Source organism: Teleopsis dalmanni, chromosome 2 (assembly GCF_002237135.1).
Source record: "Teleopsis dalmanni isolate 2A chromosome 2, ASM223713v2, whole genome shotgun sequence".
Classification (NCBI taxonomy): domain Eukaryota; kingdom Metazoa; phylum Arthropoda; class Insecta; order Diptera; family Diopsidae; genus Teleopsis; species Teleopsis dalmanni.
Genome location: NC_051847.1, coordinates 97583301 through 97609446, shown reverse-complemented (window position 1 = coordinate 97609446; position 26146 = coordinate 97583301). Strand labels below are relative to the sequence as shown.

The following is a 26146-nucleotide window of genomic DNA, read 5'->3' as shown; positions in this document are numbered from 1 at the left end:
GCAACTGTCAATATTATTTAAGTTTGATAGAGTGTTGTTTTAAAAACCTCTTTGACGTTTGTGAAGTGTCAGAGAGAGTGAGTTATTCACAGATCACAAGTTTTTATATTCAAAGTTTTTTATTTTGATTTCGATCACGTTTCATACATGTAATATAAAAGTCGGACACAGGGATTTAATGTTGTATATATTTATTAATGATATACGAAAATATATATTTTCTAAAGTCCAGTCAATAATCTTTATTATAAATTTGTTGGAATTTATTTAAAAACAATCACATCGTTTAAAAACTGTTTGTATGAAATCAGCTTCATCCATTACATACATCATACAACATAAATTTCATACAATGTTGAAGATACTGGATATGATATTAAATTGTTATTTGAGTTTACCTTATATATAATTTAAATCTTAAGAAACGAATTCATCCGCTGTTGCTTACCACCAACAAAATTAAATTATAACGTCAGCTGTTATAGATAATATTGAAAACATCAAAGTTTTTAATATTATTAAACAAAATACGAAATATTTTGTCATCCGGCTTTAAGAGATCTCATGCTGCCACTGAATCGTAAACTAGAATAAATAACTTATATAAATTACATTGTTACTGGTCTTTTATAAAATTGTATTGAATACCAATTAACGAAGTCCATAAATGTGCTTGATTTTATTGTAACGGGATTCATTTAGGTCTAGTGATCCCTTGTACTACCATATAAATATCACACCTCTTAAAAATTTCCGGACCTTTTAATCAAATCTAAAGTACCCAAGGAAGACTTTCTACATTCCTGGATTCTAGAAGATTTTGTAGACGCAAAACCTGTTACACATTAACTGGATAGTGACAAGGAATAGTAGTGACAAAAAGTATTTTGGAGAAAGTTTTATTTTTATGCATAATTTTCTAAGCAGTGACGGGAAAATTTAGTATATAAGGGTGATTTCCTATCAATATTTTGAGGAGATTACTAGTTTTTTTTTATTTAAGAGCAGACACTTGCATATAGTTATGTGCTGTTGAATCATCTAATCTTATAATAAAATGATGAATACGAAAATATTTGCATGATGCATCGGTTTGTACAGATATTTAGAATGTATCCCTGACACTCCTATCTGACTATCTAGGACAGTTTAGTACATAAATTTTAAAGGGAATCGAAGGATTCGATTTTAATCAAAACGCATATGGAGTAATGCAGCAAAACAACAGAAAAATTTTACAATTAATTAAATTAAGTAAAAATTAAAGTTAAAATTTTAATGCTAAAAAATACCAAATAAAAATTGGATAAAATTTAAACCTCTTGTCTTCAAAATTTTTATTTTTATTTTGCAAAATTTTAATTTGTAAATATTTATTTGATTTTATTATATAATATATAAAAAGTTTTATGACTCGTACCATGACTTTTTCATCCAATTTGATCCTTTACAAGGTTCATTAAGAACAACAAAAGAGTCTTGGTTATCTGGACTGTACTTGCTCTTTGGACATTTAGTAATATACTTTGGATTTCCCTCGATAATTGTGGAATTTCCACGGCAGTTAGATGCATTTCTCAACACTGACGCACGTCTTCCGAATTGGGCTGCATTTTTTACACTCACCCCGACATTTTCAAAAAAGTTACTTTCGTTCGGCAGTTTGTGTCCATCTATTAGGGAAGTTTGACGACACCGATTACTACGTTTCTTTTGAATGTCTTTTCCTTCAATCGTTGAGGTCGTCGTATATTTTTTGGTTGCATATTTTGGTGGTATGTATTTCTTGGAGTTACCTGTAACAACTGCAGGCGTTCGCTCGCGTAACTGATAGTTGTAGTGTGCTCGCCTATATTCAGGTGTGAAAGTTATATCAGTTTTGAGGTCAATATCCTCACTGATTTGATGTTTAGGTGAGTTTGATTTATTTTTATACTTCGGTGAGTGCATTGAAGTCTTCGTTCCTACGGTAGTTATTGTATTCGAGATAGGCAGGCGAAAGGATGATGTTGGCTTTTTGGTGATTGGTCGGGAACGTGGAAAGTCTAAGTAGGTATTGCGGTATTCTGGATTAAATTCGATCTTTCCCTTGAGTCGTAAATATGGTTCACGACATTTACCACGTTCTGGTATGTCCTTTACCTGTGGATCTTGAAAACTTTCATGATATTCGGGCACGTCTTTAGTGAACTCTCCAAGTGGTCGCAAATGATCACCGGTTTTGAGTAGCTTTTCTTTGCAAATATTCTTAGGAGGGTTGCAATATTGTTCTCGATATTCAGGTTGACTTACATTGAAATCCACGTTTTTCATATCTTCGGCACCAGATACATTTAAGTTATCTATTTTTTTAATTGGTGCACTTTTTGAATAGTTTGCGTACATTTTGAAGCTGTCTTGATACTCTGGCACACCATAAAACTTACCGTGCATTTTAATATGAGTTATTTGTGGTATTGAATGGGCTTTTTCAATTGGATACTGTATATACTGTCTTTTATATTCTGATGGAGTAATTGTTCTTTTAGTTTGTTCTATATGTTGTTGGGGATAAAATTGTTGTTCATCTTCCACTGTACGTTCATTTTTATTTTCATTCTCAAAAGACTTATTGTCCTTCATTTTACTCATTTTATTTTGGGAGTGGTCAGTGTTAATTGAATGTTTAACAATAGGATCTGCTTCGATACGAAACATTTCTCGTGGCAATATTTTGGCAGTGCGATCTACCATAGGATAAGTTATGTAAGAAGAACGATGTTCAGGATCCATATTCGTCACTCCACCAACTTGTAAGTTTTCTGGCATACGTATGGGATAAGAGCGGCAACTAAAAATAATTTTTGTTTTAAATATATAAAACAATATATAAAGTATAAAGTATAAATTAATTTTAGTTTCGACAACACCAACCTTTGCCAATCTTCTGGCTTAAACCAGTGGTATTGCTCCTGGTGTTCTGACTTATGATGCATAAAACCTTCTAAATATAATGAAGTGGCACGTCTAGAAAGACCTGGTCGGTCTGTTAATTGGAAATGCTCAAAATTTTTTCTGTATTCTGTTTTAAGTGAACCGAACGAAATAGGTGGTTCGTCGATATTGAAAAGACAGATTCCACTTTTGGTGTGTAAGTCTGAACATTTTTAAACATATATGAGAAAAAAACATTTACTCTTATAAATATTCGTAATATTTGATATTAATAGTAGATATTAAATATTATTTTGATGTTTGTTTTAACGACATACCTGGCGGTCTTTTACGTCTGAAAAATTTTAAATCGTCCACAGAAATGTATTCAAATGGATGTTTAATAGCGAAACGGTTTTCGAATTTTTTTGTATCTAAATTTGTTGTAACATAAATTATGTCATATATATTTCATGGCTAATAATATAAAGAGTTTACCCCTTGTTAGATCTGGCTCCGAAACTGAACAATTCCAATCGAAACTGCCACTAAAATGTTTATTTAAAATATAAATATATTCACTAGAAACAGTTAAAAGTTATGTTCTTGAAAATTTCTGCATATAAGCTCTTCTGAAATTACTAGAATACAGAAACAAACTAAATAGCAATGGTCGCCTTGGCATTGCTCCTTGCCAGCGAAATATCAAGTAAATAATTTCTTTATTGTTGAAAAAAGGTCACCAGTGAAATAATTTTTCTTCCATTGCCAGGGAACATAAAAAGTTAATGGGATTTTTACAAATTCCTGAACAGTAAATACTCGCACAATCATGGATATAAACAGTAAATACATAATTGATGAGTAAAAATAATACATTAAAAATATAATGAAATTGGGACAGCATATAAAATTATTCATAGTTTTATAATATATCTCTTAAAACTAAGTTTTCATTCAAGCACTAATTAACTTACTTTTCAGAAACTCATATGGTCGCTTAAATAATAGAAACCTTTATGTCACGGCTACTCATAAAGCATTTTCTAGTCTTTTAGGAGAAATTAATTTGGTAATTTCTGATCTAAATATATTAGCTTAGAGTTAAGCTCAGTAGGTATTGGACTCTGGACCTCTTTATATGTTTTCAGTTTGTTGACCAAACTACTTTAAACCTTTAAGTCAGAGCTACTCATAAAGCTTTTTCTAGTCTTCTAGGAGAAATTACTTTGGTAAGCAAATATTCTTATCTAAATATATTAGCTTAGAGTTAAGCTCAGTAGGTATTGGACTCCAGACCTCCTTATATGTTTTCAGTTTGTTGACCAAAATAATACATTTATTTATATTTTTTTTTATAATTAAAACGTTAAAGATATTTTTAACATTTTTATTCAGTTATTTCTCATATATTCCATGAACCATGTATGGTAAGAGTAAGAATCTAACCTGATGACAATGCTCGGTCCCAAAGTAATATAAGTGCAGCCTTGAACTAAACTGAAAATACCTCAATTTATTTTTGCAAGTTGCATTATTCTCTCTCTGTCTTAAAGATTATAATCATTTAAACCTTTACAAATCTGACTTGAATTTTAATTGCTAACGAAGTTTGCGTGCCGCACTTTTCCTACCGTAATTGTATGCAAAATGGTTAAATGGCATTTCATTTGCTTAAGGAATGAAGTTCATTCCTACTAACATATGGCGACACACCCCATTATTTTTCTCGAAAAGTTTACTTTAAGCTTTGTTGTTGTTTATTTTGTTCTTTCACTAAGAGTTCACACAAATATAGCATCAAGGTCAGCAAACTAATCAGGAATATATTCTAATACTTTAGAAAAGTAAGGCACGTGACGTAGTGACCCAGTTAAGTACAACTGTTCCGAGCGGTAAGTGTGACATTTATGCTTTACTATGTTTCTATACTGCATGTCTAAAGTTGGTGAATATTTTGGTAAATATTTAATATAGTGCGAACATAAGTTAGGGGTGCTTCCCGAATTCTAGAAACAGGTTTAGTTTGTAGTTAGCTTTTTTTTAAGAGATTCATTAAATTTTTTTTTGTGCTTACAATTCTTTTGAGGTTTCTAGAAATGTCACAAAGATTATCATAGTAGTGGTCTATAAAAATCATCTATACTCTATATTATTAACCATTTCCTGTTTTAGTAGACATATAGTGTGTTATTATGAAATGTGAAATATGCCTAGCTCCAATCGTAAATATGTAAGGTGGATAATAATTTTTCAAAACATAACGATAAAAAAATTGATATTTTTCTAAAATCTATAAACTGTGTTCGACTCATCTATCTTTATATATTTTCCAAAAAATAGAACCGAATCAAAACTTCTTAAATTGTATCGGTTAATTAAATATTTACATATATTCATTCAAAATTCTTAACATAAAGCAGACATAGCTCGGTAATTGCGTATTGTGTAACGTCGTAAATTGATAGACGTGTTACATTCACATGTCCTTTATTCTTTTCGGTATAGTCGTAAAATTCAACTGACTTAAATAAAAGCAAAAAATTACAGATAAATTGAAGTTAAATAAAGTAAACTTTATTTAACTATTTATTTTTATTTATATTTCTTTATTCATTATTTTGATCAAACACTAATTTTTAAATTCAATAAAGTTTTGTGCAATACTTTATAATAATAAGAATCAGCTGATGTTTTACCGAATACAAAAAAAAAAAGTCCTTATGTCTCGGTAACATTGGAATTTTACAAAAATAAATAAACACAAATTCTCGCAACTTTTCCGAGAATATCCAAATATCTCAAATAAAAAATGTATTTATATAAATAAAATAGTATAGCATAGCGTATAGTATAGCGTTATATAGTATAGTATATAGCGTTATAAAAAAAGCACGGCAATAGTTTACTTGAATTATGAATATCAATTACGAAATAAACCTCTTCACTTAGTTTATGCAATCAGTCAATGCCAAACTTAGTGCAAATACATACAATGAATATACAATGAAAAAGTTCGTTATACTTTTAACTAAAGAATAATGAAAATATATTAGAAAAACTTTGTGTAATAGATAAATAGATAAAACGATAACTGACAGCTTATTGTTAAGCTAGCCATAAGTCATAGAAATCTATACTTAATTTTAAAACAGAAGTAATTTTATTGGCTTACAACTCTTTTGATACTATTATATACAAAATGGAACTAATTATTCATATACGAAATAAATAATATTCTCATACATATGTATATAAATAAATTATATTAGTTTTATTAATTATACAACATTCCTACCGTTTTTTATTATTCCAATTCACAGTCATATTTCCTTTTCAATACTTTTTAGATTATGTATAAAATAATGCTGACTTGCAGATCTTTAAATATGTTTTAAATAACTTAAATAAATTTATCTCGAAGACTCAAAGCATTCCGTTTCAAAGCGAAACTAAAATAATAATTCGAGTATAACATCAGTGTCTAGTCTAAGCCTTTATGTTGATCGACTGTAGCGTACACGATTTAAAAACACTTCGCGTAAAATTTATTAAAATTTGTACAATGAATTTACGACTGAATCGCGTCAGGTGTAAAACTGAACTAAATCCTAACGCGACACGAAGAGAAATGAGTGAGCTTGACATGAGAATATGTGCCTATTTAGATGTAGGTATATGTGGTCGAATAGTTGGCGTCATTTGTGAGTACACTCCTTTCATATATGCCTCGTATAAGTTTAATACTTAGTCAGGTGAAGCTTTAATAATTTAAGCCTTCAGTGCGCGCGCGCTTCTATGCTTCTATATTTCATATTTCTATTTGATATAGACAATCTATACTTCCACACAATTTTTCAAGATCTAAGGCAGCTTCAAAAAGCTGATTGAACCAATAACATCAACTTGAAAGGATTTTGATTGTTTTTTATGTTCTACTTATTTTACTCTTTACTACGTTTTTTGGGCGTTAGACAAAATTTTTAATTGGAAAATAAAATTTTATTTGTTATGCTTCTACAAACGGAATAGTATTGAAATTTAACAAGTAAAAATAAAAATATGATTAATTAATTTAATGATTCTACAGCTGGTTTATGATTTCGTTCTAATATAAACACAGCAAGTGAATTTATTAATGAACTTTCACAGCAAATTAACAAAACTCCAGAAAAAGGTGCGAACGTACAAGTCAAGTACGGTTTTGGGTCAGTTGGTTAAGGACACGCTGACTCTGAGCTTCAAATTTGGCAGGGCACAAAAAATTATTTACGAATAATTAAATACAAGAATTATTTCCATAATTATAAATTTGTAAAATAAAATTATTTATAAATAAATAGATAAAGTTCAATTACCCAAGATACAGATTTCGTTTAACTTCCTAATCTGAGCAACTGATGATAGTTTCCAATGGAGTTTTGACTGCTGATCTCAAGGTTGAAATTTGCTTTTGCCTAGGACGCCAAGTTTTAAAGATCACGCTCTAAATGATTTTATGCAGACGTTTTCTTATAATAGATCTAAGTGTGGAATTAGTTTTGATTTTACTATATATTACCTTGGAGAATTTTTATAGAGTTGGTTTAATAAATTAGAAGTAGAGTAAGAAATATATATACAACGGGTAAATAAAATCAGAAAAGTATTTCTTAGATTCTTAGTTAATTTATTGTTAAAACTGTGAACGACATTTAAGTTAGTTAAAAAAGTTGATAGAATTAATGGAATTAAAATTATGAACGATTAAATGTCGTTAGTCAAAAAAATTGATAGTATTCGGTAATTGTGTCATGCTGATACGTCGAAGTTTTTAAATATAACGATTTGTTTCATATTTCAATTATGAAATTCAAATTACTTTTATAAAGCTTTTAAAAACACACTTCATTTTAAATTTATTCAAGCACAAACTCTTCAAGTTACCTCCAAAACGAATTTATTATTCATTCTTCATTGGAATTAACCTAATTCGTTTCTACGTTTGCTGTTCTATCATTTTGAAGTCTTTACTATCATTCTCGGTCGGAGGCAACAAACTCCTCAGTTTTGCATTTCCGTTTGAGTTTATGTGTGCATGCACGTTAAAAGGTGCGCTCACAATTATTCCTTAAGAATTTCACTTATCTCACACGCAATGACCCCAAAAAACTTGAATTAAATTCAAATAAATGAATAAATGTTTTAAAATATAAAAAAATATTAAAACTGTAACTGTATGTGAAGGTATGGTATGTACAATGTGTTTTTAAAATAACATTACGAAATTTTGTCAGAAACGAAATAGTTCTGTAAATAAAATTTTATTGGTTTATTACATTCCTCTCACTCACTATTTCCAGTTATCGAGTTATTTACTTGTTGTTTCGAACCATCATTTTCTCTTGTTTTGTAATAAACACGCCATTCAGTTGATGCTCATAGTTTTCATGGGCATACGCAGTCGACCTGCTTTCAGGTCAAGGGTAAAATAATTCAGAGCCGGAAACCGTCGCTCGTTACACATTTATATGGTTCGAAATTGGAATACTTAATTATTATCAGAACATTCGTAAATAAATAAGTAATTGTGCAAATTAATTTATAGTTCTATACCACATTTCCTTAAACTCCGCTTTGATTGCAAATGAGGGTGATTGGCAGAGAAATAGTTGTGATTCCACTAACGACACTTGTTTCCTGTTGTTGTTGTTGTTGTTGTAACCCGCCAGTATCTGAAAAGCAGATAACATGTAAGGATTACAAGACGAATACATGGATTGGGATGTGAAAGGGTGGTGTTTGTAGGAGGAAAGGTGGGAAGGATAATAATTGAAATCAACCCGGGATCAGCCGCAGAAACCTAGAGTGAGTCCAAAGGTCAAGTGGACTACGAGTTGTGTACGTAGAGGAAACAGGAACAAGAGAACAGATGGCCGATGTCATGGGGGGTAGAGCTGCAGTTAGGGCAGACACACTTATTTCCTCGTTGGTTATGGTTTTTATTATAAAAGCTATTTCATATTTATTTTTAATTCAAAAATCAGGAATAAAAATATCAATAAAAATTTTATATTTTAGTTAAATATTCTTTAAAAATAAAATGAGTTCATGTGCACTTAATAAATACATATAAGAAACATAATTCAAACAGTTAAAAACATAATTGAGTAAACAAATATCTTTTCATTTTAAATTTCCACGTTTTTAGAAATTATTTAAATATCAAATTTTCGATAGACCTTCCCAACGATCGGGAACTGTGTAGAAATAACGATCCATAGCATCTGCAAAACGTTGTTTGTATTGTTCAGGTGGTATAACTGTAGGTAATTTTCCAGTGCTGCCGAGTGTCATTTTTTGTTTCACAAACGATTCGACTTTTTTGTCAAAAGTGTATGTGCGGATGTAATCTATTAAAGATAACTGATATGAGAACAAGTTTGTATACACAGTAATTGTTTTCAAATTTACCTATTATACCTAATACAAGTAACCCATTGTTGTTATCTAAACCGACTAAGAGTGAATAGTCCATTACATAATTCTTTCCCAAAAATGTGGAATCCCGATTAATGGCATCTTTCAGTACAGCTTTGCTATGTGAAAGCACATACAGAGGTTTTGACCAAGACACTGAAAGTATTATAAATATTAAGACTTATAGTTAAAAAATAGATCTAGATTTAATTTTGTTAAAATTTTAATACTATCCATAATATATGTATGTGGTTTAGTATAGCAACTACATATTCGAATTTACTTTCGTGACCTGAAGCAAATTGACTACAAAAATTGTTTTCTACGTCCTTAAACCGCAATATAACTTGTAAATTGTCCACTTGTACGAATTTACCTTATTTAAATTTTACCAAACCATGAGATTCTACGAATTGTCATTTTCAAGCTTATTAATAGAGTAAGCTTATATAGATTATTTTTTATATCTACGCTATATATTATTCGAAAACAATTCCTTAATTAATGAACTTCATATGCATCGAGGCACCAAAAATTTTGTTTAATATAGCAATTAGTTTTAAACTTCCTGGGTAGTGTAGCAACTAATAAACATAACGACAGACAACCTATATCGTCATACTACCCTTTCAATCGTGGAATGTTTAACGGTAGTGTTTAACAGTTCTTTGTCTACATACCCAAGTGAGGAAGAATCAACATTCATATCTAGATTGAATTGGGATGTCAATTTTATCAAAAATAAAAGTAATTTACTATTAGTAATAAGTACTAATTTACTATTAGTAATAAGTGTATATAAATAAATCTGAATATGAAACGTCACAAAGCCAAGAAAAGGTAACCATATTCATGATTTTAAAGGTAAAATTCTATATATTTATAAATATTTAAGTATTATTTATTATTCGATCTAATAAATAAAATTATTCGATCTACTAATAAATGTATAAAGAAACTAGTGGATGTAAAATGTTAATTTAAATTTTTAAATTTGATGAATCCCAAGCTAAATCATAATACTTGAACTCTTTGAAGCACTAATACATATTATAGGGTTTGTTCCTATATACTGCTCTCAAACCCGTTTCTTTTTTATTCTTACCACAAATTAGCAATTACAATAATAAAAGTTTTATTAGAGACATAATAGACTATGTAAAGTTTTTTTTAAAAATAAAATATACTACGTGGAATTACCACAAAAAAGGAAGGTTAAGGGTTTAGAACATAAATAAATATGAACATAAATAGTTATGTTTGTATATACATTTGTACATACATATAAAAACATTTTATGTATATATATTTAACTAAGGTACATTTATATATTTAAAGATTTGAACATTTAGATTACTTATTAATATCATACTAACTTTGCACAAAATTTTCATCAAGCAGCACAGTTTCTCCAGTTTTATTTGACGGATCCACCAATCGATTTCTTTCGGATCCTTTTAAATCAAACTTGCTTTTTATATCACAACCATAAAATAGGTTTTCCATTACGAGTAAAGTTTTCTCTTGATAGGAGCTTTAAATTTAAAATAATTAAGAATGAGAAAAAAAATAAATTAATTATTAATAATCCTTACTCCTTCTTCTTAACGCTAACTTTATAGACTCCAAAAATTTTAGCTAACAGCGTTGGATGATTTTGCTGTTGACACTTTGCTATGTATTCAAAATAATTTGGTGCAAAATTTTCGAAAATATTTATATCGGTTTTCGACATTTCCTTCAACACAAATCGGTCATCTTAAAAATGATAAATATCTCTTTACTATACTTTCAGTTATAAATTTTTAAAAATATACCTAAAGTTTTACAGAATTTGGATCCTGATTTACCGCCTCTTGCTTCCCACTGAACGCTACTGCATAAAGAACGTGCAAACGCGTTACGAGACAACTCTACTTCTGTTTGCAATAAGAATTTATCATCTTTGTTGGGGTTGGTATTTAGGCTCTTACATGCATCGCTTGGCTTTCGCACTAACTCTATTTCTGGTCCACTTCTACTCTGTGATACTTTCAGTTCCTCACGTTTTTTACTTTGTTCGAGTTCTTTATAAAGTGATTTTTCTAATTTTGGAACTTTAAACGTCTTCGCGCGCAACAAATCAAACTCCCTGGGAAAATATATTTTACAAGAAAATTGTGTGTTGTGCTCCTGAAATGTTATGTCTATTTCCGAATTATGCTTGGGATTCTTGCGTTCTTCATCATTGCAGTGTGATGAGCTATTTGAGTTTGTATGACTGTTATGCACTTTTGGTATATTTTCTTTCACATTTTCATCACGCTCTTGACAAATATACACTGATCCGCTGATTTTTAGAAATTAGACAACCAAAATATATATAGGTAATAATTAAAAACTTACAAATAATTCTTCTAATACAACTACATTACCTTTCTTGTGACTTTCTCTTAGTATTTGGACTTGATTGATTTCCTGTGCCACAATTTCCACCTGTTGCAATATTGGCCTCTGAGTCATTGTTTTCATATATCAAACCATTTGAATTGTTAATTAACCGTAGGTAATCAGAAGAAGTTAGGGAATATGCAATTACAGAACTTAAATCTTGTTCATGAACTAATATTGGAAACGCTCCTAAGGGTAATACATAATGTTCTTGAGAAGTAAATGGTGATTCCAAATTTGAAGCATGCGGTACTGAAGGCAATAGTTGACTTAAAATTTGTTTAATTGTTTTTTTATCAGAGGATGCCGTGGATATTGCCAACTGATCTACTAAATTTTTCTTGTCAACACTTGACTGATTAGCATTATTGTCTGCGTCGTTATTATCACCTAATTGTGATAATTTCTCACAGCCTATTTCAGTAGGAGGTATGCTGACATCAGGAATGGTTGGCGAAATATCTAATTGATTTGGTCGTAAATCTTCTGTGCAAATGGTGCTTGCATCTATATTCTGTTGTTTCGTCGCCGATTTTTGAGCAATTGTTATTTCTTGTAAACGTGGGTCCCATAAATCTATGCTTTCTGCCAATATGCGTTTTGACATAAGTAAAGAGTCATTAATATCGTGAGCATTAGCTTTGGGATCTGTAAGTAGTGTTTGTACAATCTCCACTTGTTGTTTGAATTTAAATTGATCCTTACTAAGCTCAGTTTTAAAGATTGCTACTAGTGGCGAATTTTCATCGTCAATAGCTAAGTCAGCAATGCGTTCGTGAATTCTGGTATATATTTCATGACCTTTCATTGAAAAACCTTTTATTTCTTCAAGCGTTTTAAAATGGTCAAAATTTCTTGGGTATGTTACATTCATTAATAGTGCAGGAAGTCCAATTTCCCAGGCTTCAATGGAAGTATACTGAAATTTTGCACATACTCCTCGATAGCTGAAGCAATGAATATAATCGCGATGAATAGAATGTTCACATTTGGGACTTAACTCCAAGTTTTCATTATTTGACTCTAGTGGTCGTTTTTTGTACGCGTGACCATGAAAACGCAACTCCAAATATTTCGCAAAAGATAGGTATTTAGTATTATCAGATAATGGAACATTTGGTGTTACTTCTTTACATTTTGTACACCAAGCAGAAAAATAAATACGATTTGGATCAGTTTTCATACTGTCTTCAGTAAGAAATACCTCTACAGATCCCATGGAATGTACATATCTATAATTTATATTCTTAATAATTTATTTAATAATTATTATTTGTTCTCAATTACCTTCTCACATGACCCAAATCAGGTAAGTTACAACGAGTACATATGGAAGAGAAATGAGAACAATAGCGCTCTAGAAATTGTCCCAACATTATGTCCTGCTGACCATAAAATTTCATATGAAGTAATATTGGAGGTGTACAAAAAGATGAAACAGCTTTGGGATTAAAATAGAACATACAAAAAAGCACAGGCAAGCGTTGATGATTTTGTAACTCCAAAGCATCTTTGTACACATGATCATCGCTAATTTTTTGCGGACATTGGTAAGATTCTCGACGTTTTAGTAACTTAAATTCTAGAAGATTGCTATTTTGTACTTTTTTCTTTTTTAAATAATATATGAATTATGAATTATAACTTACTTTTTTTCTTAATAGGATATCGACTTCCATTAGCTCGAAATTCTGCCAATAAAGTTTGTATTTTACGATTTTCTATTGGTGCTGTTATCTTCATTTCCAAAAACGGATGCGGTGGTTTTATTAGCGATTCATTACACATTTTGAAAGTTTCTGTGTTTTCCGTCAGATTAAAATTATTATTATTGCAGTTACTAGCACAGTTAGTTGACCACAGTTTTGAGAAATATAGTTCTGTTGGAAAGAGTGAACGTAATGAACAATTCCTACCTTGTTCAGTTTCAAGATACGGTAATGGAAAGGTAAGAAAAGGACTAACAGACAGGGTTGTTGAACTTAAACCATTGCGGAACCGATTATCGTAACGTGTTTCAACAGCTAGTTCACCAACCGAATTATCTGGTGAGGCTTTATCTGATATAATGGCCGTAGAACGTAAGGGATCAGTGAAATCCGAAACATTTTCTGTTACAACTGTAATTATTTTGTCTTCTGATTTTCGCTCTTTAATCTGTTTTGATATCCCAGAACGCAATTGTGGTTCATCATCTTTCATAATACAAGTGTTAGCATTTTCATCTTCTGGAGTTGGTTCTTTTGAATCGAAAATAGGTGGCTTGGGTGTCAAAGGCTGAGCATATTCATCAAGCAAAAATGACATTTCTAGACGCCAATTATATCTATTCCAATATAAATAAAGCACATATATATTCAACAAATCATTTAAAATATGAATTTAATTACCTCGCATAAACCAAAAATGAGGCGACCTTTTTTACTAACGCTAGTTCTTTGTTGTTGCCACCGCGTAGTAAGCAAGTATATCCACGTGGGCACTTTAATTTTTCAAAGAACATTAGAGTTTTACTTGTACCACTGCCATCACTATAACTATTTATGTAGAAGGCATCGCAAAGTCCCAACTTTGGTTTTGTTATATTTGATTCTATAGATGGAACTATATCACATTGCAGAGTTCGTGCCAAACGTTCCATTACTGAAAGTTTAACATCCAAAACCAAAGTAATATCTTTAGATCGTAATATATCTTGTGCAATGCCTGCCACATTTTTATGGACTAAAACTACATTTGGCTTAAAACTCATTATTCGTGCGCACATATTGCTAAGATATTCTTTTTCTTGCAATAATACTGTTGATATGCTAACAAACTTGCCCTCTATGCGCTCGTACACAATGGGGCATTGCAATAAAAGAATACGAGGTTGATCTACACGTGTAGCCATATCTTTATGTGCAACATTTTTAGAAAAAACGACTCCGCCAACAATTGTACATTCTTGTCTTTTACCTCCTGGTACTTTTTTAAAGTTAACATAATTCCGTATATCCATTAGATCGTTGCTACAGTATTCTGGTTTAAAATGATTTGCCGCACGACTACATAATGGTGTGAGTACCTCCATCCAACGTGAATCTAGTTTGTAAGTACGTAGCATTTGAGTTAGTAATTGCTCCTCATGATCGCAATAGGATTCTATTAGTTTTGATGTTGTTGTTGTTGAACGCATTGAGTTTTCCAGCTCCATATCCTGCACACCATGAAAACTTTGAGAAACGTCAATTGATTTTATTGGTCGTGGTTCAGTATTCACCTCAAAATGTGGACTAGAAGCACTTGATATGTCAGAAAATTCTCCAAATGGCGCTAGTTCACTTTTTTGTCTATTTAAATTAAATTTGTTTTAATTGAATGTGTTTTTATGTAAACAAAAGATAATAAACAAACCTTGTTGATGGTAAAAACTTATAATGAAGCTGTTCATCAAACTCCGATTGCTCAGAATCAGGTACAATAGGTTGAAGAAAGCCTGCTGCAAGCATAGCACTCAGTGTTGCAATTGACTGGCTTTTATTAGAAGATTTATTGTTAGATATTAAGAATTCAATTAAATCAGCACCACAGTTTTGTGCTGGAAGCAGCTGATACATTTCCTCATGTAATGTTATTAGCGAATTACACTGTTGTAGTATGTTTTTACGGTCGTCGAAGGAAAGAATATTTGCTTGATTTATAGCTAAACGCTCTTCTTGATAACCAAATGAAGCTTTGCGAATTGTACCGGAATTAGTTGCCGAAACATTTAAAGTGGAGCTTTCCTCTGCATCTTCTAACTTATTCGAAAGATTTTGCTGTAATGCTTGCAAGTCAGAATGCAAATCGACTGCTATATTAGGTGATTTTAAGTAACTAAGTACTATTTTAGAACAATAATTGCAAACTTTCAGTTCACCTGTAAGTTATGATTTAAACTGACTAATTACATAATACAATTGCAACACAACTAATTTACCTGAACATTTAATAATTTTTCCAGGTACTACTTGATTACAACACTTAGAACAGAAGATTTGCCCACATAATCTGCAGTGATGTTTACGACGAAAAGTGGAAAACTTTTGTGTACAATCATAACATTCCTTCGCCTTTGAATCTGGCATCCAAAAACGCTGCAAATCGGTGTCTTTATAATTACGTAAATCCTACAAATATTTCAATTTGGTTACAAAGGTTAATAAGATGCATAATATCACTTAATAACTTACACTATTTTTTGAAGCAACTATATTACTTATTCGCTTTAAAACATTTACATAGGAACGACCTTCGTTTGATTCAATGGGCAACTCGCTTATTTTGGCAGCGCAATCATCAGTATTGCTACTACTGGCTGCAGAACTTGTACTGGGATCATTACTAACTTGCGAAGAAAGTTTTTTGGAAGTTCGTGGTATTGTTGTATTCGAAGATGTAGTTACAGAAACGGGATTCTGGTTTGGTAAATTTGTAGTTTCTGTATTTGCAGCATTCGAGTCCGCATAGAAAACAGACTTAGAGACTTGTACTGGTGTTGAGATTGGAGCTTCGTTAACAGTATTATAGCTTTGATTATATGCATTTTGTATTTTATTTACAAACCGCCCGAAAATCGTTTCAGGTTCATCTTCAAAGTCTCGAGCAAATTCTGTGAGTTTCGTGGGGGAATGTAGGTGTTGATTCATTTTAATTTTAATTGTTATTTTTATTTTTATGATTTTTTGAATTATACAATTAATTTAAATAGTTGTGAGATTTAATTGATCACATAATGAAGACTCTGGTGCCAAAGTTCCTAAGGCCAAATCGGTCCATTTTTGTTCCTTCAATAAGACAATAAAAATTAAGGCATTTAGCATGTAATGGCACACAAATGCAATATTTAATACCTGTTCACTTAAAGTTAAATGCGAATCACCACCATCTGCTTCTGGGTCAGGTAACTTTTCAGCTGGTACAATAATTTGATCGAAGGGTAATTCTTCTTCACGCCACTTATTATCAACTATGTCCAATAAGTAACCATCTGCTGGTGCCTGCAAAGAAACGAAAAAAAAAAAAAATGACACAAATTTGATTAAAACACTTTATTAAAATTTTAAAATTAAACTATAAATATATTTAACACAATTTTACAATATATTATCTTATTAAAATAGAACAAATAAAAAAAAATTTACAATGATGATGAAAATGTTTTTTTTTATTATAGAATAAATTAATTAATCAAATATCAAACTTATTTAAAGTTTATAAACGAAATTTAGATGTTTTCCTTTATAGGTATTTTGTATTTAAATATGGAAAGACCTGTAAGCTTTGATTAGAACTGAACATTGAATATCCAACTTATATTATGTATGTAGGAATACTATATGTATATATGTAGGATTAAAATGAATTGTTTATTTAAATAAAAAATTGAAGTCATCTATACATTCGGCCTTTGTATATTATTTTGATTGTTGTTTTCAAAATACGAAAACAAATTCCTCATTATTTCAAATAAATAGAAGAAATAATAATAATTTGACTTAAATTTACATAAACTTAATTGAATATCTTGCAGTATTTCCATATCTTTTTTTATTTTAATTACTTCAACTAAGTAAAATTTGCGCAATACATCATTTTAGGAGAATAATTCAATATTTCAGTATACTGACAAAATATGATATAAAAATAATGGATTTCTTTTTAATAATGTAAGGGTCTCAAAATACAAATTGTAATATTTTGAGACAAATCTTAATATTTTCAAAATTATATTTTAGATCAGACTTTCTTTCTGCATTTCTATTCTCAGTGCTTCGAAATAAGGTAGGGATTATGCTTTAAATTCAATAAATATTTGCAGAAGAAAAATAAGTGGTCGGCGTAGATTTGTCCAAATGTGTTTCTTGACTAAGAAATTTTTAGAATCTGTCTCATGTACTAGAGTTTTTTTTACACTCAATATTGTGAAAGTAAAATTTTAATAAGAGATTCACATTTTTCTAATGTTTTCAAAAATAAGCTGATAGAGATAATTTTTATTTTGACGTCACAAAGTGTTAATGATGCAAATAAATTTTATATTTTACTAATTGCCTATGTAAGTAATGTGAGAATTAGTTTCTCTGTTTACCTTTGTTCCCCTTTTGACATACTTAAAAAAGTTTTTTTTTTTTTTTTTTTTTAACTACGTTATTGCTAGAGAAAACTATAAAAATGTGATTTTTTTATCGTCAACAATATTTTGTCATATTTCTATTATTAAATCAGTACTAATATTTTCTATCTTTTATCTAAAGGCATGCAAATTATTATTAAAAATAAGTTCCAAGCATGCAAACGATAAGATAGGTAGATATATAAATTTAAGTATTGATATTGGTTTTACAAAATAAACTCATTCTCAAATCATTTCTTAATATATAAAAATTATAAGCCTAATAAATAGTCTGATTTACTACGATTACGTTTTTAGATATTTAATTAAACCAATTAATCTTTTATTACTAGCGAAACTAAATATCTAATCGGTGGTAAATTACCTGACTGTCCATTACTTCCAAAATGAATAAACTAAGATTTTTCACAAAGTGCGTTTATGTGGTGAGCTTACAATATTTTTTTAATATGTGCTTTTCTATTTATTCCATTAAAAATGTTTTGATTACCTCACTGCCAAATTACGTTTACGAATTAATCACTTTAATGCCCAAACCGATTATGTTAAATTTTACTTCACAGCTGTTCAAAGCGATTGTTTTGCCTAGTTCAGAAAGTGTTCGATTTCGAACTTCGAATATCTTTCGCACAGTGTTGTAAAACAGATATTGATAGTTTTACATCTAGTTTCGATTTAACAATGAAGTATATAACTCGACTTCTACAGTGGCTAAACTTTAGCAAGATATTAGAGACAATATTTCTAAATTGGTTAAACTTTAGAAGGATTTTAAAGTTGCTTTTGTTTTTTCAGAATTTTAACTTTTATTTCGATCATTGTTTTTAGTATATTTCTATACCTATTTCGACAAATTCGCTTTTGCCTTCATCAGGAGAACTCCTTATATTAAAAACATTTATGGAATTTACAAACAATTTATACTTATTACAGTTATTATTTATTTTAAAAGATGTTTGTTTATACTCTAACCGCTTGATTAAAACACAAAATTTTATTTGCAGGCAATTTCGAAAATAATTCGAATTTTGGTATTATTTTATACTAAATGAAGTATTTTGGTTTTTATTATAAACAACTGTTGGTTAGTTTCTTAATACTAATTATAACACTAAAGGCCGTTTTAAATTCACCACGTAAGTTTCAATACTTAAGTCGTGCTTAAGTCATGAACATTGCTGACCTAATTCAGTTTGGAAACTGAAGTTACAATTGTGAAAACTGTTTCAAGAAGATTCAACATATACAAACGAAGCTTAATGAAATCAAATGACCATATGACCAACAGATAGGCTGTTGGTGATGATATTAATTTGATTATTTTGCTATGCCTATACTTTGTGATCTTTTTGTCGAGATTTTGCTTGAAATGGTGATTATATATCCAAAAAAACCTGTCAATATCTCTATATCGTAAATTATTTTACAATGTCAAAAAAATGGTAAATAAGTTAAATACTATTTAATTACAAACATTGTCAATAGTCCAAATATATTTGTATTATAAGACTAATTATTTATTTATTATATAGAAGATTCTATTTGCGATGTTAGAGCCTTATCTAGGGGTTTTGTGTAATTTGGTTTGATCAGATCCATAAAATATGCACTTTCGGTAAATATAAAATATAATATATTTTATATTAATCAATTTTAAATAAAGATTTTATAACTAAATAATTTAGAACTCATTTGTGAACCACAGGAAACCTGGATATAGTATAGTCGGCGCTATAAAATTGTAAAATTTCGTTTTAAAAATATATTTTTTTAATATAATGTAAATTTATTATTATTATTTTTTGGTCTTTGATATTTCTCAATCAGATTGCGTGAACATACAATTACATATACCGTAGAACATGCAATATTGGAGGCCATCCTTTAACACCATGATAATTTGTTTCTGAACAATACTAAAATTTAAAATATTTGTTTTTAAATGCTCTACAACCTCTAGCATCAATCAAATCGTATATGTGCTATATATAATTTTGTACATACTCATCAAAAAAATGCCATTAATCAAACACCAAATATTTTATTGACAAAATTCGTGATTACAATAGTTTTTAAATTACATTCTTTAAATTGCAATAAAATTACGGATACTGTTCATGTTTTTAAATCACTATAATTTAAACTTTACATACGACGTATAATGTCAATGAACATAACCTATTCAGAGTATATGAGTTTAGGCCGTGTGTGAGTTTGAGTAAATTGATGCTAAATTGAGAGAATTAGTAAATTATGTTGGTATTTACAAGAATTTCGAGTAGGGTAAATAAGATAAATATTAGATAAAATAGATATTATCATAATGAAAATTTTATAAGATGTTTAATAAATAAATTTAAAAACTTTCAACAGAAAAATAATAAATAAGTGTAAACAACTGCAGTGCAAAAAATCGCTAGGAAATTAATTTTAATTCAATTTGTTCGAACTCGCACACGGCATTAATTACTGAATACATGAACTGATAATTATATATAATTCAATTTATAATAGAATAAAAAAGAAAAATAAAAAAATAGACTTTGCAAATTGTAATATATTACAATATTTATATTACTTTAATAAATAACAATATAATTGTTATTAATTTATAATTTATAAATTAATAACAATTTAAATAAAACTTATAATTTAATTTATAATAGAATAAAAAAAAAAAATAAAAAAATAGGCTTTGCAAATTGTAATATATTACATCACATAATTCTGTTACTTAAATTAATAACAATATAGTAGATTGTTAATATAAATCAAGCTTATATAAATTTAAGCACAGGTGATCTGCTTAAACATATATTAGTCGGTAATGCAGTGCTGTGGCGTGTTTGTAAAGTTTCTAAAGATATAACTGCCATACAAACTCTACACTAGGTGGCACTACAAACAATAGAAAAACAAATGATTTAAACGAAACAGTCTTGAAAAATAAAGCGTAGGTTACTTAGCACACATTGTGAATATTGTAAAAAAACCATAAAACATTTGAAGGCTCATTTGTGAAGGTGGCTGTAATCAGCCGCAACAATCGCAATGACAAATATATATTAGAAATATTACACGTCACTAAATGTTCTTTAAGAACCCAAACGTCAACAATCCATTCCCCATTTTCCAATATCTCCTAAATAAAAATATTAAAAACAGCACTTAGATACTAAATCTATTTTATAGTTGAAAAATATTATTATTATATTATTATTATTATAAATTCCAAACAACAAACTTCAATAGTAAAAAATTTAGTACTGCCATTGGAGAAAATTCACCGTTTCTCGGTCAAATAAAAGAAATAGATCCAGAGAATCCAGAGAATCCAATCCAATGACGTTAAACAAACAAAGCTACAAAATTACTGGCTTAGTCAAATAACAACCAACAATACATTATGATCCTGAAGAAATAATAGCCACATATTTGTATTACAGACGTGGCAAACATAATTTCCTCTCTGAATTTGTAGGCAATGATTACGAAATGAAGATAATGAACAGCGATGAGGTCAAAACTTCATAAACAGATTTAAAAATTAAAAAGCACCAACGAAATAAAATAAATACAATTTACAATTTTAAACTAAAAGTAACACAATTTTTAATGAAGACATAAACACTGAAATTAAAGCGTTACGCCCTACAGTAATCGATATTAGTAATATAAAATAAATAAGTATGGTGACCTAACTACCGACGCATTTATTGGATCAGTTAAACGTTTTGTTTCGAGGCGTGGGCTTTGCAAAAATTAAGGCAAACTACGAGTTTAAGTGCTCGGCAGTTTACAATTAATACATACAAAATATATCATCCAACACGTGCATGTGCGTGTTGGAAGTTTGATATAACTTCTTGGAAATTAATAAGAACAAACGCGTTCTTATCATTTTGGTGACCCCGACGTGATTGCAGCATTAACAGGATCATCACTTGGTGCGTAATCTACGGCAGCTAAGAATTTGGTGCATGTACACATAACGTGATTGCATTAAGACACGTGATCAATTATATTCAGTCAAAATTCATCTGGTACCAACTGTTAATTTCATACAGGTATTAATTTTTCACGTAAAAAATGGCAACCATTGAAGGAGATAAGAAACAAGAAGGGATCAAGCCGGTGTCGACCGAAGACAAAAACGTGACAAAACCGTTACGGAATCAAAGGGCGCTGATTCGCGTCATTGAAAAGACCATGAAGGAAATAGAATCAACATTTGAAGAACCACAACAAGAAGTGGCTTACAGGACAAGTCAGGCACAGCTGGAAAATTATCTCAGCAAGTTAGAACAAAACAATGATATAATATGGAACTCCACCACTGCAGACACGGTAAAGGACTACAGTTGGGATGTGTTTTTTGAAATAGAAACAAAACTACACAATAAATTGATGTTAATAAAATCAAGGCTAAAATTGTTAAATTCTAGTGATGGTATCTCAGAAAATACAGTAACATTGCAATCAGTAAAATTGCCACAAATTACGCTTCCAAGTTTTGACGGAAACCCATTAATGTGGGTACAATTTCGCGATTTGTTTTTACAGCTCATTGACGAGCAACCATTTAAACCAATGCAAAAAATGTTTTATTTAACCACCAATTTAATCGGTGAACCGAAAAATCTAATCAAACATTTGCCAGCTTCAACAGAAAATTATGCCACAGCATGGCAAATTTTAAGATCTCGATACGACAATAAACGTCTACTCATTACAGCGTTACTCAACAAGTTGTTAAGCCAATCGTCTTTAACTGCGGAAACTTCATCAGGTTTGAAGTCGCTGCATGATGTCACTAAGGAGTGCATTTTGGGCTTAAAGGCACAGGGTATTCTAATAGAAGAATGGGATGCAATATTGGTGCACCTCACTTTAAAGAAATTAGATAGAGGAACTCAAACAGCATTTGAACAATCTCTAAAGGATAATCGTTCACTCGTGTCGTTCGAAGAACTTCTACAGTTTATTGAAAGCCGATTTCTGTCACTGGAGGCTTTTGGCAGAGGATTCAACGTAAAGGTCTTAAACACATCGAGAGTAGTTGCTGCAACAAACGAAGGATCAAATTACGAAAAACTATGTCCGGCATGCAAGAATGATCGTCACCCATTGTACACGTGCAAGTCATTCATACAAGAACTTCCCACTAAAAGACTTCAGTTAGTTAAACAAATGCGGTTGTGCATTAATTGTTTAAAGTTTGGCCATTTTGCAAGAGAATGCTCGTCAGGCAATTGTAAAATATGCAATAAAAAACACAATTCTCTTTTACATCTGGAAGATGCAACATGCACTAACCCAAATAAAATAACAAATTCGAGTAAGTCAATAAGCCTGATCTCCAATTATAACAATTACAACAAGGGTTATGTTGTATTGGGAACAGCACGCGTAATAATACAAAGCAATAAAGGCATCAAGGTTGAATGTAGAGCATTATTAGACTCCGGTTCACAAGTAAATCTTGTAACGGAAAGACTCATCAAAAAACTAGGAGAAAATCCAATGAATGTATCCGCATGCATCGAAGGTATTGGACAAAGGAAACAAAATGCTCAAAGGCGAGTAAATTTGGGTTTTAGTTCCAAAATCAATGAATATGCCGCAAGAGTGGAAGCGTACGTGTTACCAAGTATCGTGTCTGATCAACCGAGCATGCAGCTCGACATTTCAAATTGGGACATACCGAGCAATATTAAGTTGGCTGATCGTTGCTTTCACCAAAAGGGTAATATTGATCTCTTACTGGGGGCAGAATTCTCACATGAACTGCTGTCGATCGGACAGATTAAAATTGGCAATAATCTTCCAATATTGCAAAATACGTTACTGGGCTGGATTGTGATAGGAAAAATAACTGACAACAATTTAGGTGTGCAGATGCAAACATGCGGCATTTGCTCGGACGATGAAGAACAAATAGAAAAGGTGATAGAGAAATTTTGGCAACTCGATGAAGCATCACCTACAAATAAAAACTTAACTCAGCAAGAAGAGTTGTGCGAATCGCATTTTATAAACAATGTACAAAAAACAAACCATGGTCGATTTATTGTGAGATTACCGTTTCAACAAAATCCATCAATTCTCGGAGATTCTCAAAACACAGCGATAAACCGATTTTATGCCCTAGAAAGAAGATTAAGCAAAGATGAAGCAGTCTGGAAGCAGTATGTAGAATTTATGGATGAGTACGAAAAGTTGGCCCACATGAGCAAAATTCATATCGAGGACATCACATCACATTATTTGATCCCACATCATTGTGTAATTCGACCTACCAGTAGTTCAACAAAATTGAGAGTAGTGTTTGACGCATCGTGCAAGACCAACAACGGGTTATCATTAAATGACATATTGTTAACAGGCCCAAAAATTCAGAGTGAATTGTTTTCCATTTTACTTCGTTTCAGATGCCCCAGATTTGCATTTTGCACTGATATTGAAAAGATGTATAGACAAATCCTTATACATCCAAATGATAGAAAATACCAAATCATTGCGTGGAGAAGATCGCCTAACGACCCATTGCAGTTTTACCAATTAAATACAGTAACTTATGGCACAAGGTCAGCGCCATATCTGGCTACGAAGTGTTTGCAGCAACTAGCAAAAGACAAATCAACTAAATACCCGCTTGGAGCCTTGGCAATTATAAATGATTTTTATGTGGACGATTGTCTTAGTGGATCAGATAGTCTTGACACAGCTTTAGAAATACAACGTCAACTTCACGATTTATTGGAATCAGCTGGTTTCAAATTGCGAAAATGGTGTGCTAATAATCCTTTGCTGCTTCAAGACATAGCAAAAGAGGACCAAGAGGTCGATTTAGATTTCAGCAATGAAGACCAAGCATCAGTCAAAACATTAGGATTATCGTGGCAACCAAAGCGTGACAAATTCAGCATAAGGATTGATTTAACCCCATCTAAGCGAATAACAAAAAGATCGATGACTTCTAGTTTAGCAAAAATATTCGATCCCCTGGGTATTTTGGGTCCAGTGTTAGTAACAGCAAAAATACTAATTCAAGATCTGTGGCAACTCAACTTATCATGGGACGAAGCTGTGCCGAGTGAAGTACATACCAGATGGATTAATTTCTGTGACGAGTTAAGGTCATTGCACCATTTTCAGATAGATAGGCATATTTTTGGACAGCAGATTGCTTCATCGGTGCAACTCCATGCATTTTGTGACGCTTCCGAAAAGGCTTATGGAGCAGCTATATACATTCGAGCAACACTGAAAGATGGACGCTTGATCAATCGACTGCTATGCTCTAAGTCTCGGGTCGCCCCAATCAAAAAGCAAACCATTCCACGCTTAGAATTGTGCGCTGCTCTTCTAGGAGCCACATTAATGAATAGGGTAAAGGGCGATTTAAATCATAAGACAGAATCATATTACTGGACTGATTCTGAAATTGTACTCTACTGGATTAATTCATTGCCAGCAAAACATCAACAATTTGTAGCAAACAGGACTGCGGCAATTCAAGACTTATCCGCACCAAGTCAGTGGCGAAATGTAAGTTCAAGACTAAATCCAGCAGATGCCTTCTCACGCGGCATCAAACCATCTCAATTGCAAACTCATAATTTATGGTTCTATGGTCCTATGTTTTTACATGGTCGTGAAGATATGTGGCCAGAAGAATTCAATAAGGCCCTATGCAATCAGCCAGACAACGCCGAGTTAAAAAAAACTTCGCAGAAAATGATGCTAACAGCAACCGAAGATGATACTGAATGGATATACAAGGTAAACCACAGAAATTCTTTTAACACATTGCTTCACATTGTTGGTTATGTGCTACGGTTCATAAGGCGTAGTAAGCGACTTCAATTTAATAATCATACCAATGAATTACATCCGGAAGAGTTAGAAGAATCACTTAGGTACATCGTGAAATGCATTCAGGCTACTGAATTCAAGGAAGAGGTAATTGATTTAAAGCATCGCAAACTGGTGAAAGCATCTAGCTCGTTAGCTGCATTGACTCCGTTTTTAGATAAATATGATATAATTCGGGTCGGAGGAAGATTAGACGCATCAAATCTAACATATAATGCTAAACATCAAATGCTCCTCCCATACAATGACTGCATAGTTAAGCTATTAATGAAGAAAATTCACGAAGAAAACATGCATTGCGGTGGCCAA

General features: G+C 31.0%; 4 protein-coding genes across 4 annotated transcripts in view; 1 reads left to right on the top strand and 3 right to left on the bottom strand.

The window, feature by feature from the left end:
• Positions 1-1407: 1407 nt before the first annotated feature.
• On the bottom strand, positions 1408-4634 carry LOC119675135. The gene is made up of 5 exons (XM_038086323.1): positions 4630-4634; positions 3412-3461; positions 3252-3347; positions 2914-3136; positions 1408-2830 (listed from the first exon to the last, which is right to left on the bottom strand). The coding sequence occupies exons 1-5, from the start codon at positions 4632-4634 to the stop codon at positions 1408-1410; spliced, it is 1797 nt and encodes a 598-aa protein (XP_037942251.1).
• Positions 4635-9005: 4371 nt separating this feature from the next.
• On the bottom strand, positions 9006-16521 carry LOC119677410 (putative 1-phosphatidylinositol 3-phosphate 5-kinase). Its single transcript, XM_038088746.1, has 12 exons — positions 16017-16521; positions 15764-15953; positions 15199-15703; positions 14193-15134; positions 13452-14128; positions 13090-13384; positions 11787-13034; positions 11190-11701; positions 10968-11130; positions 10749-10906; positions 9367-9528; positions 9006-9305 (listed from the first exon to the last, which is right to left on the bottom strand). Exons 1-12 carry the CDS (start codon positions 16470-16472, stop codon positions 9118-9120), a joined length of 5496 nt encoding a protein of 1831 aa, XP_037944674.1. The 5' UTR covers positions 16473-16521; the 3' UTR covers positions 9006-9117.
• LOC119677411 (anaphase-promoting complex subunit 13-like) lies at positions 16520-18438 on the bottom strand. The gene is made up of 3 exons (XM_038088747.1): positions 18324-18438; positions 16677-16823; positions 16520-16610 (listed from the first exon to the last, which is right to left on the bottom strand). Exons 1-3 carry the CDS (start codon positions 18333-18335, stop codon positions 16527-16529), a joined length of 243 nt encoding a protein of 80 aa, XP_037944675.1. The 5' UTR covers positions 18336-18438; the 3' UTR covers positions 16520-16526.
• A 3610-nt stretch (positions 18439-22048) lies between these two features.
• The window catches only part of LOC119675134, a 24944-nt gene continuing 20846 nt past the window's right edge, over positions 22049-26146 (top strand). Inside the window, exons 1-2 of the mRNA XM_038086322.1 lie at positions 22049-22257; positions 22405-26014. Of these exons, the coding sequence (XP_037942250.1) occupies positions 22049-22257; positions 22405-26014 (3819 nt within the window). The remainder of the gene's footprint in view (positions 22258-22404; positions 26015-26146) is intronic.